The sequence below is a fragment of the Bemisia tabaci genome, chromosome 3, assembly GCF_918797505.1.
Source record: "Bemisia tabaci chromosome 3, PGI_BMITA_v3".
NCBI classification, from domain to species: Eukaryota; Metazoa; Arthropoda; class Insecta; order Hemiptera; family Aleyrodidae; genus Bemisia; species Bemisia tabaci.
Window position 1 is genome coordinate 36547937 of NC_092795.1, and position 21589 is coordinate 36569525.

Below are 21589 nucleotides of genomic sequence, written 5' to 3' on the forward strand. Positions count from 1 at the left end.
ACATCGAGTTTTAGGGGTCTTTCATAAAATATGTAACGTTATAGAGGAAAGGGCGTGTCAAGGAAAGCGTTAAGCAATTCCTTTTTTACTTGTTAAAGGGCACGGACCAACTTCACAAAAGCGTTATGAGATTAGGGAGGGGGGAGGGTAACAAAATCAGAAATTTAACGTTAGCTTTATTATGAACGGCCCCTTCTGAGGAGACTCTGGGGCTTCACACATTGAGTCAATTTTCATGTGTCGTGGTTTTTTCCTGTTTGTCTGGGTACAACAGAAGCTGCCTTTTTCTTCGGATCTGACAAAAAATGAGAATATTTATACTTATTTTCAATGATGCAAGTTTGTTTTAGAAACCATAAATTGAGGACATTCTGTTGTCAGAATGTGTCATCAGTCATTACACTAAGGTCTCTCATAAATCATTTGGGAATGTGATCTGAAGAAAAAATGTGCACAAGTTTTTGAGTTGTGATTATAAATGTTTTAATGGGTCATTTTTAAAATTTAATTACAAAAATACATTTTATTCTCCAAAGCAAAAAAATATAAAACCTAAAACTTAACACAACAAAATCAATAAAAATCTAAAACTTAATACAGAGAGGTATTTTGGCACTTGACACAACTGTCAATGTAACAAATGAAATTTAGAACATTACCAGAGGTAGCGACACAAGCTCAATGGTAAAATATGTACAGGGCTACGTTCTGGGTTTTTTTTTAGTTTAGCTATTCATACAGGGTGTTTCAGACCACCCGTACCAGGCCTTTTTCTCGGTTGGTTTAGGTCGTACGAAGTCGGAGACCGCGGGGTTGAATAGGGAATTGACCCCAAGGAATCCGAATTTCGTGGTCCCGAAACCCCCCCCACTCTCCTTGGGGGGTAAAGGGGGAGTCACGATGCTAAAAGTCACGGTTCTCGACCGAATTGCGGATAGATCGCATCAGAATTGAAAAGCACGGAAAATTTCACGTGAAATTGACCCCTAAAAATCCAAAATCGGACCATCCAAGGCCCAAAAATGATCTCCTAAAGAGGGGGACAGTACCCCCCTCCATAATTTCTCTTTGGTCTCAAAATTGACGTAAATGCTCCAGAAAAAGACGGTTACCCAGGTAATCGACCCCGAGAAATCCAAATTTCATGGTCCCAAAGCTCCTCTAGCTCCCCTTGGGGGGTAAACGGGGGGGCCCAATTTTAAAAATCGGGGCTCCTTTCCGAATCGCAAATTGATTGCATCCAAATTGAGGAGCAGAACACATTTACATCTTAAGCGACTCCTAAGAGTTCTAATAGACCCCCTGAACGGCAGAAAGTAACTCCCTGAGGAGGGGCCTCGCCCCCGCCAAAAATTTCTCAGGATTCCTCTTTGGTCGCAAAATTGACGTCGATTCTCCAGAAAAAGACGGTTTTCTATGTAATCGACCTCGAGGAGCTCAGGGAACATGAAAGAGGTGTGTGAAAAAACGGCCAAAAATGCCTCAAGGCATTTTCGAATTTTGATCACTTGGGGTGATACAGTAGCTTCCGAGACGCCCAAAACCGGTCGCCGTTTTGCTTAGAAGCGCCGGGTTGCGACGTTGCCATTTTTGAAAGTGGAAACCTTTAACAATTCATATCTCCGCCGCATCTCAACCGATTTCAATGAACTTTTTTTTAAAATGTTCCTCTTAAATAGAGCTTTCTAGTGACGAATTGTTTTCTGGGGTTTACTTGGCTTTAAGTGGCACTTACGCGGTTTTAGCAGTTTTTGATAGACACAAAAATTTAGTTTTTATTTTCCCACGATCGTGGAATCGACGGAATCTAAACAAAAACCAGTCTAAATGAAAGTTCAGATTCTCACCTTTCTAACGAGCACAAGATCATCCCGGGGAAACGTTTAGTTTCCGAGATATGACCGCTCAAAGTTGGTCACATGCGCTTTTGCGCAATGTGAATGCGTCTTATCACTGAGTCATTCGCGAACTAGGGGTCCCTAATGTTCAATTTACGTTGAAATAATTACACAGAACAGTAAGGTGTACAACACGAGCCGTATTTTCACCTTCGGCTGCCGATGTGCGACGTTGCCATTTTTTGAAGTGAAAACTCTTAAAAATGCATAACTCCGCTGCATTTCAACCGATTTCAATGAACTTTTTTTTAAAATTTTCCTCTTAAATAGAGCTATCTAATGGCATTTAGGTTTCTGGATTTTATTTAACTTGGGGAGGCACTTAGGTCGTTTATATGATTCTTTGCAGAGATTTTTCATACAAAAAATAGTGTTGCTATTTTTTTTCTTTCTTTTTTTCTTTTTTTTCGGAAGGGGGTCTGTATTTCCCTCGATTCTTTTTAACATTCAAACTAGATCGGAAAATCACCATCGCTTAAAGTATAATGCAAAAATCTTGGTAAATTAGCAACACCACCTTCTCTTGTACAATGAGAGCGTCGCTTTCAATATTTGTACACGTTAGAATAGTGATTAAAAGAATCCCTTTTTTAAAAGTTCTTTCTTTTAAATTTTGCCATTTCAAACCCTCCCACAACCCGCGGGAAAAAAAAAGAAAAAAAGAAAGAAAAAAAATAGCAACACTATTTTTTGTATGAAAAATCTCTGCAAAGAATCTTATAAACGACCTAAGTGCCTCCCCAAGTTAAATAAAATCCAGAAACCTAAATGCCATTAGATAGCTCTATTTAAGAGGAAAATTTTTAAAAAAAGTTCATTGAAATCGGTTGAAATGCAGCGGAGTTATGCATTTTTAAGAGTTATCACTTCAAAAAATGGCAACGTCACACATCGGCAGCCAAAGGTGAAAATACGGCTCGTGTTGTACACCTTACTGTTCTGTGTAATTATTTCAACGTAAATTGAACATTAGGGACCCCTAGTTCGCGAATGACTCAGTGATAAGACGCATTCACATTGCGCAAAAGCGCATGTGACCAACTTTGAGCGGTCATATCTCGGAAACTAAACGTTTCCCCGGGATGATCTTGTGCTCGTTAGAAAGGTGAGAATCTGAACTTTCATTTAGACTGGTTTTTGTTTAGATTCCGTCGATTCCACGATCGTGGGAAAATAAAAACTAAATTTTTGTGTCTATCAAAAACTGCTAAAACCGCGTAAGTGCCACTTAAAGCCAAGTAAACCCCAGAAAACAATTCGTCACTAGAAAGCTCTATTTAAGAGGAACATTTTAAAAAAAAGTTCATTGAAATCGGTTGAGATGCGGCGGAGATATGAATTGTTAAAGGTTTCCACTTTCAAAAATGGCAACGTCGCAACCCGGCGCTTCTAAGCAAAACGGCGACCGGTTTTGGGCGTCTCGGAAGCTACTGTATCACCCCAAGTGATCAAAATTCGAAAACGCCTTGAGGCATTTTTGGCCGTTTTTTCACACACCTCTTTAGAGTCCTCGGGGTCGATTACATGGAAAACCGTCTTTTTCTGGAGAATCGACGTCAATTTTGCGACCAAAGAGGAGTCCTGAGAAATTTTTGGCGGGGGCGAGGCCCCCCTCCTCAGGGAGTTACTTTCTGCCGTTCAGGGGGTCTATTAGAACTCTTAGGAGTCACTTAAGATGTAAATGTGTTCTGCTCCTCAATTTGGATGCAATCAATTTGCGATTCGGAAAGGAGCCCCGATTTTTAAAATTGGGCCCCCCGTTTACCCCCCAAGGGGGGCTAGAGGAGCTTTGGGACCATGAAATTTGGATTTCTCGGGGTCGATTACCTGGGTAACCGTCTTCTTCTGGAGCATTTACGTCAATTTTGAGACCAAAGAGAAATTATGGAGGGGGGTACTGTCCCCCTCTTTAGGAGATCATTTTTGGGCCTTGGATGGTCCGATTTTGGATTTTAAGGGGTCATTTTCACGTGAAATTTCCCGTGCTTTTCAATTCTGATGCGATCTATCCGCAATTCGGTCGGAAACCGTGACTTTTAGCATCGTGACTCCCCCTTTACCCCCCAAGGGGTGGTGGGGGGGTTTCGGGACCACGAAATTCGGATTCCTTGGGGTCAATTCCCTATTCAACCCCGCGGTCTCCGACTTCGTACGACCTGAACCAACCGAGAAAAAGGCCTGGTACGGGTGGTCTGAAACACCCTGTATGTAAGATCTCTTATATTATAAGATATGATGTAAAACTGTAAATTGGGCATTTTCCGCTGTACATTTGAGCTGTGATCTGCTACACCTGATTAACAGACTAAGAGAAAATATCGGATTCTACTGTTTTGTTAAAACAGTAGGAACAAATCCTAGCACTGAGCACAGATTTGCTGAAGCTTACTTAAAATTTAAAAAAAGTTAAGACACGAATTTCATTCTTTTTGAAGGCAACTTTTTCGCCCAATCTTTTTCATACATGGCGGTTTTGAGTTGCAATCTTTTATTACAATTGGATTACCTACCTAAGAAAGTGCAAAATTCACCGTATGAAACTTTAAATTGTAGAAATTAGAAGCACTGTCCGATTATATTTATGAATATAACATTTCAAGAATAAAGAGTCATTTAAAAAATTGAAAGTACAAAAAAAAAGTCAGACATTGATATGAACAATTCATCTTTGGTGCTCTCTGGTAATGTTCAAGATTCCAGGTTAACAAACAAAACAAAGACTGTACAAAGTAAATGCTTCGTTGCAAAATTAAATTTCTCAAAAATAAAACTTTCATGAAACAAAATGTATAAAATGTGGGTAAAACACACACAAGGACGAACTTTGTCTTTTGAGTAAAAATGTAGAGTTTGTTCACTAAGCACAATTTTTAGGTTTTAGAGAAGAAGGGAAAAAGGTAAAAAGTTATACTGCCTAAGTAAGTGACTAAGGACAAGTCTAGGGACTTCAAAGCAAAGGTGTAACAAAAAATCGAGCTCATTTTTTGAAAACCTACAGAGGAAGCTTTGAAAAAAACCAGAATTTGTGATTGATTGGTGAGAAAAGGGCATCTTAAATTTTTTAGCATTTAAGATTTGCCCACTTATTCCTTTTACATAGGGAAAATAGATACCTTAAATTCAGTTGCCTAAAAATGATGAAAGTTTTTAGAAAAGTGGAAATGAAGTTTCTTAATTGGATGCATGTAGGGAGAAGAAGTTCATCATTTAAAGAGAAACCATTACAGATAGATTGTTTCTGTAAAAATACATCCACTTGTGTCATTGCATACTAAAATTCTAACAAATTCTCACTAGTTATTGACGTACATTACGTTATTAATACGCTGACATCACCTTTGAGTGACTTTCACTTTTTGTCTAATTTTTTCTTCATTATGCAGAGTTTCTTATAAAAATGGTTCTTTAATTTGTCTTAAGGTTACAAATTGTTTCGAAAAGCATATTTTCATACTTGTACTCTCTTGAATTTTTCCAGTACTAGCAGGTGCTCACGGTAAATATTTAAAATTTAACCAGCAGAAACTTTGAACACTCTGCCAGTTGTTATTAATTTCATACCTAAAATGGGGGAACTCAGAAACTGTGTTCTCCAGATTGACAGTTAAATACAATAAAACAAATTTAATTGGTTCCTTAAATTACACAAAAATAGGTGATGAGAATTATAAAAAGTGTAAGCAGTTCTGGGTTGTTTCAATGCTAACACTGACTGGGTTCCACTTACGCTTTCTGTTATTTGTTAAAAATCCTCCTCAATAGCTAATCTTAATCATTACAATAAACTTGACTTTTTAGAAGAAAAAGGCAGGTGGAAAAACAAATGTTCTAACTGCTAAGTGAACTGTAAAGCTGATCTGAGATCATGGTATAAGCAGCTGGGTAGTTCCAATGGAACAGTTCATTGTGCGGCAAAAAATTACAAGTTGTGGTTGGACATTGGATTGTGTTAAATAAAGGCTTAATAATCTTGTTGGAAACAAAAAACAGGGCCTAAAATTATACATGGTGGTGTATATTATCAAAAAAGTAATGTGTGACCAAATGCTGAGAGTAGTACAAACAGATTTTTCTTGCATATGGTACTTAAAGATATAATTTACATGGCTTTCCTACTGAGTGTTTGACAGATAGGTACTTGCTACTTTTTGGCCATTCAACCAATCATCCATCAAACAAGATCTGTTTCAGAATCGCTGAATAGAGCTTATTTTCGACACATTTCTTCCGTGTTGCAGCAGTCAATGATATACAATATCCTTACACCTGCTGAAAATGATCATTATACTTAATGAGTTTACTAAACGGTTGCAGTTCCTCATACCAACAACATTTCCCTTAAAAAGGAGCCTTAAACAAGCTATTTGAGCAAAAAATATACAAAAAATGTTGGCTACATAACATTGTACCACATAAAGTAAACAGGAAGAATAGTCAAAATCACAAAGTCTTGGTATTTACCTACCTAACAAAGGTCTTGTGTACACAAACAGTTGAAATTCAAACTAGAGAAACGGTAATTGACACTGCTAAATAGAATTGATAAAAGTTGCACAATGCTGTTTGAAATTTAGAAACAGCTTTCATTAAAACATCTTGAAAAAAAACAGCATTTCGTTAGGTACGGTTCACAACTTTTATTTTCAATTATTAAATAATTTCCTTAATTTTCTTAAAGTTTTTAGACTGAAAGAGAGGTTCTGGTTCAAATTAATACAGATTATAAACCCGTCTAAAACTCAGTTGCATATAACATACCTACTTAACATGAATTGCCTGCTCAATTTGAATACTTGTGAAGAGTAGATTATTTGATACAAATATGTAAAAAAGCTCTAAAGCTCAACTCATATTATGTGTGGTCCAGATTTTATTCATCTACTTGAAGCTGCAAGAGGATTGCCGCATAATATCACGACAGTTGAGTAGAAAAAAGAAACAAAAACAAGAGGCAAACATTCCTGATTTTCTAATAGGCATGTACTCAAAACTATGCATCTAATCTGTAAGTATTCCTTTATCTTTTAGTTTTTCACAGATTTCCTGACTCAATAATCAGAAAACTAGGCTCTTCATTGTCCTGTATGATACATTACCAATATTCTAAAAATTGATGGTGATTTGGTAGCATAGAGTTTATCAATCAATGATTTATCCAATTTGAGAACAAGCTCTTACTTTTAAAACTTTGTGTAGGTACTTATTGTCAGTCTTACCACACCTACTCAGGATATGGTATAGGAAGACAAATTACGGCAAACAGTGAGAGATAAAAAATTCCTTGAATGATAAAAACAGGTGAAGCGCTGGCTATAGTTTATAATTTTATTCAGCTTTAATAGTTGAAAAAGAAAAGAGGGCAATTTTTTTCCCTATGCACCTGGTGACAAAAATTAATCATCAAATGGCAAAGAGTTACCATGAATAATTCAAAATAAAACAAGCTCACGGTCTGTATATAAAATTAAAATACAAGCAAAAATTTAAAGCACATTAGAAATAAAACAAGTAGGTACTTTGATTTCGGTCAATAGAATTTTCTTTCCTCAGTTGATTTCACCATTTAAAAAGGTTCTGACTTCCTGTGACTTTCTACTAATTAGTCGAGTAAAAAACAAAAAACGTTGATAACAGTGAGTCAAATGGTTAAATGTTGTACTAAGAATAGTATAAATCTTTATGTTCTATGTATTGGGTAGTTTACGTGTCAAATGATCCATCTTTCCTGATTCTTGGAAAATAACAGCTTTTAGGGTCACAAGCCTTCTCATTGACATCATTTTGTCCCATCAGAACTCTAACAAGAATATGACTTTTGGCACAGCCAAATTCTTTCTGGCTACTTCTATTTAGCATGTCAACATAGATGAGCCAGTCATAGGCAGCCAAACTCTCAAAAAATAGCAACACTTGTTTGTTATAGATAAAAATCAGTCAAAAATATACATCTACTACGTGACTTGCTCGTCATTTTTTGGGCGCTTATCACTCTTAGTTGATTTTTCCTTTACAATCGAGACATTATGCGAAGAACATAATTGTGCCGAGTCTGACTCATCCTGACAGCAATCACTGCCAGTTGATTGCCTTTCGCTTGAAATTTCATCAGGATCAATTTGGTTGATTTCAACTGAACAGATATTTTCTGCGCTTACATCATTAAGACAGGATACAGATTTCTGACAACAACTTTTTTCAGCATTTGTAACTGGGGATTCACCCTCCACTGAAGTTTTGTCCTGGCCTAGCACTGATTGTTCCTGGCTGTTCACATTCACTGCATTTATGTCTGTTTTGGTTAAACTCACAACTGCAGTTTGATCAGCATTTTGATCAGAGTTAATCTTGAGGCAAGGTGAAGTCTTCTTGTTCCCATCTGAAACGGTGGGGACAACTGAACTTCCATGACATGTTTGTCCACAGCACTTCTTGCCAGTTTCACTGACAGGCTTGACAGATCCATTGATAGAGGAATTCCTTGGCGACACCTGGAAGGGAAAAATATCCGTTTAACACATTGGTCTGTAATACTTCTGGTCAATCATTTTAGAATTTTGAACAAGCAAAGTAGACAATTAAATTATAGTAATTGATTACTGCATTTTAGCAAGTCCTAGCATTAAAAAAAAAAATGATTACCGGTTGGTTATTGGAAGTAAAAAACTTGACTGGGAGCAGTTTTTGTTTTCTTCTTCTTCTTCGGGTAATATTATCATTTCCCCTAATATCAAATAGCTTAAGACCCCCAAAATTAATTGATGAAAATCATTGAATGGTTTCATTTCTCAGGTTTTTTGCAGATATGTATTAGAATTATGGACATACTTCAAACAGATTGTAAGACATGGGCAGAACTAGGCATTTTCGGGGTGTGTGTGTGTGTGTGTGGGGGGGGGGGGTTCAAAAAGACGTCTCATCAAAAAGAATCTCGGTGGCACAGGGTCTGAGTCCCCACCAAAAAGGTTTAGGGGTATTCTCAGAGTTCTAAGAGGGACCTCTCTAGAAAATTTTTGAAATTGAGTTTAGAGAAACAATTTTGAGCCATTCTTGCCGAAACATTTATTAAGGTAACATTTGTGATGAATAAAATGTACCAAAGTTATTTTGCAAAATCCCTTTCATTTTCTAAAGGGGGCAGAGTGGAATTCTGGGGGCCAGTCGGGACTCAATTTATGATTCCATGCTGTCATGTAGGATTAGGGTTATTTAAATTCATCACAAATTAGTATTTCATTTCTTCTCTGAAAATCCTGGAAAATAAGACAGTGATTACCAAAAGGCTTTCCTATGAAAGCTAAATGAAATCCTTAATTTTCTTAACTAATTCTTTAGAGAGGAAATGAAGAAAAATGAAAAAAAAACCGAAAATTAAAAATAAGTACTTGTGGAGTCAAGCTCCAGTGCAAAAGCTCTCACCTTGGGACTTTTGGAGACAACTTGCTGCAACTCATCATCCATTAGACAGCATGCGCGTTTGTAGCATTCCTCATCATTGCATTGAACTAAACATTGACCAGCACCAAAACCAGAGATCAAATCGATACTGTTAATGTCCTGGAATCATAAGATGACAGGTATGAGAATCGTTGGATTCATGGTACAGTGTAGCAGAATATTTAGCTTAAGTTCTGTAATCTCTTTTCCTTTTTTTTTTTTTTTTTCTTTTTTTTTTTTCTTATATCCTAACTAATTTTGACATATTTGTTTTTGCCGTTATAAATGTGCATTTACAAATAAAATAAATTATTATTATTATTATTATTATGGTCCATGTTTTAGATCCTGAATTCTGTCCTTATATTTTATGATTAATGCCACTCATTATAAAAACATTTTAACATTTTCTCTAGAAATCTTATTTACTTACAGTTTAAATTCTGCAGGGAAACATTTCATCATATTTTCCACCATATATACACCTGATAAATGCAAAAATGGACTATCAGCCTTGAATTAGCTATTTTCCTGAAGCTTTGGTTTTGATTTTTTTTTTATATTTTTGAGAGGTGTAGGTATATTGTGCCTCTTGGTATTAATTTTCAAAGATGTAGAACGGATTGAATTTTTTCTTCTTCTACAGATAGATATTTGGTATTTTTTTCATTTGTAAACATCTATAACAAAAAAGAGACAAGAGGAAAGGAGGAAAAAAACAGAAAACGTAAAACAATAATGAATAAAGTTGAAGAGAGAAATCACTTACTTTAAAAAATTCTGGTTGAATTGTAACTTGGGTGACACCTTGCTCATGAAAGAATTCCATGAGTTCTTTTTTGATGCGTGAGTATACCTGAAGGCAGACAAAGAAAAGGAGGAATCGATAAAAAATTCGGCCTTAAGTTTACACTTAATGCATTTTTATTGAAACATGTTAAATGCCTATGAGTCACTTCTCCAGTGAACTTGAAAAAAAATTTACTATTGATTTCATTTAGGCAGTGTAAAGTTATCAGAGCTATGACTTTTTAAAATTGGTTTTTTAACTGTCAAAAAATTCTTAGAATAAAAATTTTAAATGATATATGGAAAATATGTGACCACTGAGAGGTCCACTGATTATTGGTGCCAGAGCATGGCATTATGTTCTATGGACATTTTCCGACACAACAAAGCTGAAAATTATGTGGTGGTTTGAATTTTGCAATTAAATAATCATAAGTTTGGATAGAAAGTTGTTTAAATTCTATTCTGGCACGTCCACAGAGCAAGGAATTGCATTATGATAGTACAACTTTTTCTCTATTAAGCACCAAAGTGGAAAATAAGTTTGCAGGTTACTTTCCAGACCATAGGTACAGAGTTTTCTGTCAAAATCTCAAAATCCTAATTTCCAAATAAACTTTACAAAAATCGCTCTAGGTACTGAAAATTTTGCCACCATAGATTAAGGTTTTTTTAACTGTGGATGGTCAGGTAAACTTATTGTGGCCATGATCATAATCATTATTTTTATAAGTAAAAAGAGGAAAAAATTTAGGAACTAATAAGCAAGAATCTTAAAAGTCCCTAGAGATTAATACTCCTCTAATCACAAAGGTAAACCGTGACTAACAGCCGCTAGGTATTTCATAAAACCTTTGCATCAACTTATGAACAGTGAATGTTAAAATATTGGTACATACCACAGGACTATCAAAAATCATATGAGCAGTAGAGAAAGTCTTGTTGGCCGTTAATTGCCATACATGGAGATCATGAACATTAAGAATGTCTGGAAATGCTTTATGAAGTTGCGTGCACAGTGAGTCGATATTGATGTGATCTGGAATCGTTTGTAGAAGAATCAAACAGGATTCCTTCACTGAAAAAAAAATTAAAGGACAAATGAGATTAATCAAAAGTTTATTTAAAATGTAATTTGTTACAAGATACACCAGTTAAAGCCATTATAACCGTAAAAAAAAATGGTGCTGAGAAGAACTGAAAATTAGTCCTTCCTAGTAGACCGATCATGAGACAATATTTCACTTTATTAAGAAATCGATTCAGAAGGAGCTTTACCTGAAGCAGTCACAGGCAGAAGCATATTTATCAGTGCCTATGGAATGGGATATGGCTGTCTGTGGTTAACAAAAATTTGCTGTCCTCACATCTTGTCAGGGCATAATTCTCTTTTGTTGTATCATGGTTTTACAGAGCAGACCCACAGAATTAAAAGAAAAGGAGAAGAAAAAAGAAGACTCTTGAAATCTACTCCTCTCGTCCGTGAATTTGTAACTTCGCATTCCTTCCTTCCTATTTTCTGACATAGGCTGCAGCTCATGTAACCGAAACTTATAAGTTGGCCCCTGATAATGGGACGTAAGAAGCAAGGCATACTGAATCTTGATGAGCTGATTAGGGCTCTAGCTCAAGCTGATTAGAAAAGAACACCTTGCATTTAAATACGACAAGTATGTAATAAAAATTGTGATAACAAAGGCTCCTTCTGATAACTCATTTCTCAGAGGGACAAAGAGGGACTTAGGAAACAGAAGAAAAAAGAAAAATTTCTGCAGTAAAAAAAGGGTACATTGGGTACTTTACACTACACTAATGGGTAACTTGGGTGCCTCTTGCAAACGTACCTTGGATTTCTTGACTTTAACTGCGATTTAATTTACAGAGGAGTATTTAAAAAAAGTACTAAATTAGGTATCTAATTTAATTATTATTATCAATTTAATTATTTAAACTGATTTTTCTAAGGTGATACTTACTGTAAGGGTAACTTAGTATTAAAAGTAATACGGCAGAGATAATTGAAAAAATTGGATCAATGTATTTGGCTGTCTTTGGATCAGAGAAGTAAACAGTAACAGCACAGATCATCACAAAGACACAACCTGCAAGAAGAATAAGGACACATATTAGCTCTTCCTTGAGAAATTTTATAAGATTTTGGTTGCTACGCTCTAAATATGAAAAAAAATATGCGGACAAAATGATAATTCCCTCCTTTTCGCATTCACGCGGTTTGAGCTACTTGCAGGTCCGACGGCTCAACCTACTATGAGTTTCATGCCGACCAGCGAGCAGCGACCGCATTGCGTTTGGCGCAATGCGTGAAGTATTTCTGGACTCTTGTAGGCGCTGATAAGCGGTGCGCGCCGACCGGCAGCGACCGACGACCGCACTGCAAGTTTGGCGCAATGCGCGAAGTATTCCTGCACTCTTGTAGGCGCTGATATACGTGACACACCGACCACACTGTGTTTGGCGCAACGCGTTAAGTATTCCTCCAGTCTTGTAACACCACAGCATATATATTGCAAGTGCTGAGTACATTGCCGACGATTTTGATAAAATCTACCTTTTATTACCCGGCAGGTAGGATTTTGATACAAATGTAGCAATTGCGATAAAATATGAAGAATCCTTCCTCTATAATTCCATAAAATGAAAGCTAAGGTACCATTTGTAAAATTAAAATTATGGAGGTATGGTGGGGGAGGGTCTGAGTTTACGTTACGAGTGCTTTACAGGGGAGGAGAGGGGGCAGTCCAGCCGAGTCAACGTTTACGTTGCGTCGATATCGGCACATTCGATATTTTGTCGAAAATTTAGGATAAAAAATTGATGCGAGACTCATAATAAAACGTAAATTTGAGGGAGGGGGAGGGGTTTGGAACAAAATGTTGCCTAATTCTCTTAGAAAATACAAACACGTGTTACGGGGTAAAGAGAGGAGTAACAAATCGGATTTTTCAGCGTTAAGTATTTTACGAGCGACCCCAAGTATATATACAAAATCTAATCGATTCTCGAGAACGTTCACTAACAATGAACGCGTTAAGACTCGATATTGAATGCTTTTGTAACCCCTCTCCCTCCCCCCCAAAAAAGGAACAAAAAACATTGAATATGAGTTTTAACGCATACGTGTAGGAGCAGAATAATTTCACTTAGACTCCAATACTTTTCATCCTTAAATTTTTCACGAAAAAGCTATAACACATATGATTGCTAATGTAGATTTGCAGATTAATTTTCAAGGGATGACGGGACCGAGTTTAACAGAATGGAACCAACCCACATGAAGTTGAAACTGAGAAAAGGGTGTTTGAAGTTTTACTTCTCCATAAGGCTCGATGTAGAAAACAAACTTCAACCCCTCTTGACACATACTATTTTTTCTTTCTCGATTTTGAGTTTTTGGCAGAGGAATATACACGACTTGTGGAACCCAAAAACATACTTCACGGAGAAAAAAAACTTCGCGCATAGGACCCAAAGTTAAGGTTATATGGATCTCTGAAGTTTTCTGATCACGCATCCGAAAACTTGAGGTTGAGCTGCCCAAGTTCAGGTCAGATATCGAAGCACTTCGGTATGTACCGGAGTACTTCCGATGTAAGACCTGAACCCTTCGGTACATATCGAAGTACTTCAGATGTCTGACCCGAACTTCGGCAGCTGGACCTCAAATTTTTAGATACGTGATCCGAAAACTTCAGAGATCCATATGACCTCAACATCGGGTCCCACGCATGAAGTTTTTTTTTCCGTGTTGCCTCAATTTTTTCGGAAATGTGAGTTTGTTTCTTCCTGATGAACGACTATAGCCCTGGATAGACGATCAAATTCCGGACCAATTCCGATCCAATTCCGACCAAAGTAGACATGCTGATGACTGATAGTCACCATCTACCATCAAATTTTGACGGGCCGCACTTATTTGTTCAAAGTAAGATCAGAATGGAGTGCCACCATTCATCATTTCCTGCCGCAGGAAACATTTCTGCCACGTTTTCATTTTAAAATGAAGCAAATTAATCAGTTTAAGACTGATGACTCCCGACACTTTGATGCTACTTTGATCGGAATTGGTTCGGGAATTCGACCGTCTATCCAGGGCTTATGGGATGAAGACGCGGGAGTTACCGTCACTTGCCTATGATGTCTCGACAGACTTCCCAGGGTCCCTGGCGTTTGGGCGGCGCCATGATCGGGCCGGCGGAGACGAACTTCCGCCTCGAGGAGGGTTGCTTGCCCTCGGCACCACTTTTCTTTGCCTTCTTCTGGAGGACTATGTCTCCACTTGCCGTGACGTGGAGATAGCTGCCCTGGTGGAAAGTGTAGCCGCCGATGAGGAGGTAGCAGATGCCGTTAAGGAGGAGCCCGGCGGCACCGACGGAGAGGACCTGGATCGGGTGGTGCATCTCGTCGTGGTGCCCGATGTGGATGAGCGTCTGCACCGACTCCACGATGAGCGAGAAGCAGAGCGAGGCCAGGAACACGCTCACGATGAGCATGACCAGCACCTCGATCCGCGCCCAGCCGAACGTGTTCTTCAGCCGCCGCTCCGACACCGGGTGCACGCACTGCAACAAACAAAATTCAAAAATTACCACGTTAGATATACTTTCTATTCTAGTAAAATCATTTTTAAGACGCTTGGAGGACGGGGTGAGGAAGGGAAGAAAGGCGGTCGATGGGCAGTAGTGAGGAAGGAAAGTTCAAAGTTCAGGGTTTTAATAGAGTGGGTCTTAACTTTTAAAGGCCTTGGTTTAGTCATGGACTGCTATATGGTCAAGGTCAAGGTCGACTTCCAAAAACTGAATCAAAATTCAGAGTAAGCAGGATAAAGTCATTAAGAATATGGTTTGGCGGGAAATTTTTCTTTGAAACATCGTTTTGTTATTCGATTAAAATTATTTGCTCATTAGCCGCCAACGACCGGCGATTTCGAAGATTTCGCTGGCCGCGAGGCGGCCAGGGGGCATAACCCCCTAGTTCACAAAATAAATACTTTGCAGACGAACTTCTTTCCCTACACTTTTGTATTTCTTTCAACATAAACGACAGGAAGCAGGAAAATGGTTCTGAAACATCGAGCTTATTTACGCAGAAAGTCTTTGGGTTTGGGGGCCGTTATTACACCGGGTTGCCACAGAATTTGGAAAATTCAATTCCCTGACATTTCCCTGATTTTCCATTTCACATTTTGGCGAAATTCCATGACAATTGAACATATCCCAAATTGTTAAAGATATAGTTAGAAACAGTTTTCAAGCAAAATGTGTTGTTCGAGACGTCAAACCCACTCGAGAAAGCAAATGGAGGTGATTTGACGATTTTTCCCTGGAATTTCCAGGTTTTCCCTGACTTCTTAAAATTCTCTGACATTTCCCGAGTTTCCCTGACTGCGGTAACCCTGTTAATATTGAGTGCTTATCAGAGACCAGAGACTCTCCATTACTTCTTGGCAATGATGGAAGCTTTCACTTCCGGGACTTCCAAATTCAACTGTTAGAGCTATAAGTCTAATTTTCATTGAGTTAAATACGGGTCGGAGATGACGATTTTCCCCCGAGCGTGGCAACAGGGCTAAGAACCAGAAGCAAGCGGCAACGGCACACAACTAATTTGACACAATTCGAGATTCACTCTCACTGGCGCCCCCCGCTCCCCCACCCCCCGGGGCCCTCGGACCTTATCAACCGAACCGAACCGCGGCCGGCGCGGCAATTCACCTGCGGATGCGACGCGACGGACGTCAACTCGGCAAGTTTCACCTGGAATCCTGGGCCTGGGTCTTCTAGAACCGATCTTGTGTCTTGGCACTTGCCGACAGTCCTATCGGCGTTGCCTAGCTAAGAAGTTAGAGTACACAAGATCCGTTTTATGGTGCACTGCATGTCAGGGTGTCTACTAGAACAGGCTGGCCAAAAATCAGAACTTTTACAGTGCTTTTTCAGTGCATTCTCAAGAAATTCAGTACCTCCTCAACAGAAAAATTCAGTACTTCCATTTGATGAAATTCGAAAAATTTCAAAATTTTGAATTCTGCGACAAAAATGAAAAAATTCCGGAACTTCTTGTGGCAGTTCCGCACTTTTACAATGCTTCCGGACCGCCCTTAAAAAATCAATACTTTTTCCGGCAATTCCGGACTTGCCGACACCCTGCATGTGGAGGGAGAAAAATAATCATTTTAATTGCTGGATTTCAATATTTTAAACGTTTAATTTTTGTAAAGGAAAATTGACCACATTGGCGGATCCAGCGAATTGGCAACACTGCCTTTTCTCCATTTAAACCTATAGAAATTTATCGATTCTTGGAGAGGCCAGATGTTCCGCCAAGAATCGATTATTTAGCATAGGTTTAAATGGAAGAAATCCGGTGTTGCTTAAGTGCTGGATCTGCCTTTGATCGACCAGCGCTCTTTCATGAAATTCTCAGTGCATACCCTCAATAGCAAGAGGAAAATTTGATGAGATAAAATGTTAGAGGTTAAGGAATGGTCGCTGACTGATATACGGTCGACTTATCCACAGGGGCAATATCTAAAATTTTTGGAGACAGCCACTGTTTTCTACCGCAGTCTTATTATTAGTCTCCGATAAAACTCTCACTTTGCATATCCTTCTGCGGTTGTGGATCTTCTTGCTTCATCTTTCAGTTCCTCTTAAATTGGTAATGATAATTTCAATGACCTGTCACAAAATATATATTCACTGATCGCTACGACCGTAAAAAAAGAGAATAGAATTATAGCTTCGTATTTTGACCATTTTTTATTGTTGGCATGCATCTGACGAATTTCAGAGCATACCTTCCCTATTTAACCACGTCAAAATGATACGAAATGCATTTTGCCGATGCAGAGCGATATTTTAAAATTATAGTCTCATCCTTCTCTTCTTTCATTTCTCGGGCAAAAACTCCATTATACACAGTGGATAGTTTTTTCTAAGACGCACTCACGGTTTACTTTGAATGCCTTTTGGAAATCTGCTCATCAGACCGGACAGTTTTTGCATGCACTGCAACACTCTAATCAATGACGAACAGAGAGACTGTGAGTAAAGCAGTAACTTGACTGTCAATGCTTTCCCTTTAAAAATATCAAAGACAGCGTACTTAAAGTTTCCTTATTGGATGGAATTAGACCTTATGAGCTTACGCTACTCGAGAATCTGGGTAGTGCGTTCAAACTGGCAACCCTTTTGAGAACCCACGCGTGTGAAAGTGTCTCGACCTCAGCCTCGAAAAATTTTATTGGTCCGACTTCCACTGGAGCTGCAGCAACATTTTTTGTTCCAGAAACGTGACAAGGCTCTTACCCACAATAAAAAATGAAAATGCAGCAAAATGACTAGATGAAAAATTAGCGGGTGGCTCACCACGGATAAAAGGTCGAAGACCTCATTTGTTCTGTAAAAAAAGAAACAAATGGTTGAAGTTGAAATCGGGACAGATATTCTGTTTACAACGTCTAGTCCGACCATCAGATAATCTTATTCGACAAACGATATAGACGTAATGAAATTTTTATTAGCATATTTTTGGAGGGTTTTTTTTTTTTTAGTACTACCTGGTATGTACATAAAATTTGTTAATCCTTCCTCAAAGTGCCCCCCCCCCCCCCCATTACAGAAGTAATACAGAAGTAAGTAAAATGAATTAAAATATTAAATCATGCATGAGACAGGCCTGGCAAAAAACGCCGTATGGACCTTGTCAATTTTCTAGGATAAAATACGAATTTTTAGAGTAACTTGGGAAGTTTTTTCGCCTTTTTTATTCGTTTTTTCATCCAGGGTTTCGAAGAAATTTTAGGAAAAAGAATGAAACTTTCTTTGAAAAAATATTTTTACTGAAAGGAAGGGGCGGGGGGGGGGGGGCAACATTCGAATTTGGGGTCCCGAATCTTTGAAATCATTCAGTTCCTCCAAAATGTAAATTCAAATAAATAAAAAAAAAAAAAAACACTCTCACATACACCCTCACACATGCGCAAAGGGAAGCGAAAGGAAACGCGTGAGAAGATGGCAAAACAAACGGACGAAAATAATGCAACAGCGCGGATACTTAAAAATCGTTTAAGACATGACAACTTGGGAGGATAAGCGATTGCTAGTTCCTGGGTTGACCCCGTGACCGGTTGGCGGGAGTCGGTGAACTTTTCTATCAAGTTTATCGGTCGACGGTAATGACCCCCCCCCCCCCCCCCCCCCCCCCCCCCCGCCGCAAGCACAATCATAACACAACTCGCTCCAAGTTGGGGCTTCCTTCATGGGCCTCCAGTATCTACGACGCAGTCATCTTGTTCCGCTCCGTCCAGCATCCCACTCACAATCAGCTCGAGTAGAATGATCCAGATCTTGACTGACACCACGGAGATGCGACAACGCTGGGGAGCTCTCGTTATCCCTTCTTCAAATTAATTTGCATTTATGTTCTCTCAAGATGAACGAAATGGAGGGCAATTCACAAGAACCAAGAAGCAGTAAACAATCTCACCCTCACAGCCATATTGTGCTGAAATAAGTATTTATATAGTTACCGGAATTCTGGAGGACGATGCGGTCATCCATTGCAGGTATTTTGGTGAAATGGAGTGCATTTGGCAGAAAGGAACCAAACCACGTCAGCTATATTGGCTTTAACGGGTCAATTTAATTTTTTACAAGAGAACGTATGTGCAGATTCCTTGCAAAAATTTAACGAATTTGCTTCGTACTAGGCAGAAAATTCATTGGAATTTACACAAAAATCAGCACAATCGTTTTTATGTAAACAATTAAATTGCACAATTAAATTTGGCAATAGCTCATGAGGCTTGGTTCTTTTCTGGTTAGCGCGGTCCAAATAAAGGTCGGTAGAATGGGTAAAAAAAAAATCGTATTTTCATGATAGCATTCATTGATAAGATTTTTTTCAAAGTAAACGCTTTTCTCCGCACACGAATGGAGATATCCACCCCTTTCAAAAAACGGTCTGAGAATCATCACGTCGTGAGGTCTTCATCAACTGCACCTTTTGAAATCCTCTCTCTCTACTGAAAAACTTTACCCCTCCTCTTCGCTTTGTATCTCTGACTTTCTCGCATTATTAAGTTTTTCTAGACATTGTACAATGATATTCTCATAATATGAAAACTCATTTACACTGAAATTCGATTCGAATCTATCCACCGCTAAATAGGAAGCGAAAGACGTACTGTTTACGGAAAGCTCTTTGGCAACCGTGTCCGACGGCCTATTGATGAACTTTCCTTGTTGAAAGCTTCTTAACTCAAATTTCGGGCGCCACCACGGCGTCAGTGACATCGGAATAACAAATTGAGACAGAGAGGGGAAAGGAGCGTTAAGGCGAAGAGCAATCACATATTAATTAATTGATAAACGTGAACTGACCTACACGAAAATGACAAATTATTCTAGTTTGGGGTTCGGGTCACATTAGGTGTCGTGATGGGTGTAATTACCCCTTATCTTCGTCTGAACACGAAATTGGAGAGCAATAATTACCTACTTCCTGATAAACGCGTAGCTTAAATGACAAATTCGGAGGCAAAGCCGGCGCAACGTTTCAGCGTGGTTGTCGGGGGCGAGATGAAACGCGAGATGAATTGCGCAAAAGAAAACAAAACTGATGGTAAAAAGGTAATTCTAGAATAACAGCAAGTGGGCAAATTAGTTTTTCCAGGGTAAAAGATTGGATTTTCCAATAATCGTTAACATGTGTAAAAGAATACACAAAAGTTGCGGTACCAAGTTCTGGAACATTCTTTGATTTCTACCGATTTTGTATCGAAATTTTGCATATTGGGTGCGAAGATATATAAACCTGATATGATGGTTTGAACTTGTTTAAATTACTTGAGCTATTATGCGCTTTCATGTTTGATTGTAGAGCTAGAAACATCCCGTGGTAGAAAATGCACGTTCGTCGAATATGCCATAATGAACGAACAGAGAAAGGATAAAAGATCAAAGACATTTTTTTTCTTATACATCCGGTTTCACAGTCTTATTTTCATTAATTAAATTTTATTTAGTGCTCTCACTCATTTTTACTGACTTCATGTTTACTCTGCGGTTCCTCCACATATCGTCATCCTCCGGGCGTTGTTGGTTCTGCAGAAAAACGTAAAGCATAATTTTTGGCGGAGAATGCCATCTCCATGATGGTATTCATCGGGGGGGGGGGGGGGGGGGGGCGCGCTGTCAGTTTAAGAGTTCCCATAAACAGGGACGAAGGAAAGAAATGGGTACACTTTAAACAAAGTATAGGTACCCCATTACATCCGACCCTGGCAAAAAACCAAAAAAAGCGCAGATTTCAGAAATTTTTTCTTAATTCAAAGCATGGAAAACGGTTAAGTGGTTTAAACCCTATGCGTTAAAATCAACGGTTATGCGTTTAATTGGGGGTAATTAAATACTTTGATTTAGAGAACTTACGCTGGATGAATGGCCGTCTCGGCTGCAGGACGTTGGTAGCGCAGTCATGCTTTTGTTCGAAATGAGATCACTTTTCTGCGATTTGGAGTCCTCGTGCGAGGGATCCTCAGTCCCATACTGAAACAAACATGGGAACGGAAAATTAAACATCAGAGGAGATGCTAGAGGTAAAGAATCAATTCACAGACATGGCAAATTCACAACCCTCTATATCGGCGATTTTTGGCGTTCTTGACCTATCTTTGAGGGTTGAATTTCAGCAAGAGGAAGAAAAAACATCATGAAAATATGCGTTTTCTCTGAGAGCGGGTAACAGAAACACGCGCTGAAAAGTAAATTCCAAGGATATAATCTTTGATTTTTTTAATTTATTGTTTTAAAAGAATGGTTGATGAGTGAATTCTGCTCGAAGGTGCCGTAGCAAAACAAAGTCACCTTAGAAAAGAGATATCAATACAACGAGAGGATAATCAAAATGCTCGAGACATTATGAGATGGACGGAGGAGGCTCATTGACAGTCTGACGATTTAATTGTACCTTCCCTGGTAAAAATTGGCAGTAGAATCTGTGTTCCAAAATACCATAGACCTACAGCCGGCTGTAAGATTTCCAATAGCTTCTACGGCCGGCAACACAATTTCTTATAGCCTTTCATAGCCGATGGCGACTAAGCAACAGCCTGGCGATAAAGTGTCTGGTAAACGTTACTAATTACGGATGCTAGGACTTAGTGAGTTTTTGGACTACCGCTCTCTTTTTGGGCCGCAGTATCTTGATTTAATTTGCGAGGAAAGCTCCGTTCTTTTGAGGGATGCCTGACATTCCTAATATGTTGGCGCGCCTTCAATTTCATATGATACTGTGCAATACCTCTGGTGTGAAATAGTTGCTTCAAGCGCCGCGGTACGCTGGGGCGGGCGGGCAGCCAGCGCTGAGCGCGCATTGGCTTCTGCAAACCTAACAGGGATACTTCACGCGTTGCGCAATGCGTGAAGTATCCCTGTTAGGTTTGT

General features: G+C 38.7%; 1 protein-coding gene across 5 annotated transcripts in view; it reads right to left on the reverse strand.

Moving 5' to 3' along the window:
• Nucleotides 1-4424: 4424 nt before the first annotated feature.
• The window catches only part of ZnT77C (Zinc transporter 77C), a 69636-nt gene continuing 52471 nt past the window's right edge, over nucleotides 4425-21589 (reverse strand). For all 5 annotated transcript variants that reach the window (XM_072298288.1, XM_072298289.1, XM_019052508.2 and 2 more), the window contains 7 exons: nucleotides 20576-20692; nucleotides 14272-14701; nucleotides 12098-12223; nucleotides 11021-11199; nucleotides 10102-10188; nucleotides 9315-9452; nucleotides 4425-8386 (listed from right to left, as the gene is read on the reverse strand). In XM_072298288.1, the coding sequence (XP_072154389.1) occupies nucleotides 7850-8386; nucleotides 9315-9452; nucleotides 10102-10188; nucleotides 11021-11199; nucleotides 12098-12223; nucleotides 14272-14701; nucleotides 20576-20692 (1614 nt within the window). In that variant the 3' untranslated portion in view covers nucleotides 4425-7849. The remainder of the gene's footprint in view (nucleotides 8387-9314; nucleotides 9453-10101; nucleotides 10189-11020; nucleotides 11200-12097; nucleotides 12224-14271; nucleotides 14702-20575; nucleotides 20693-21589) is intronic.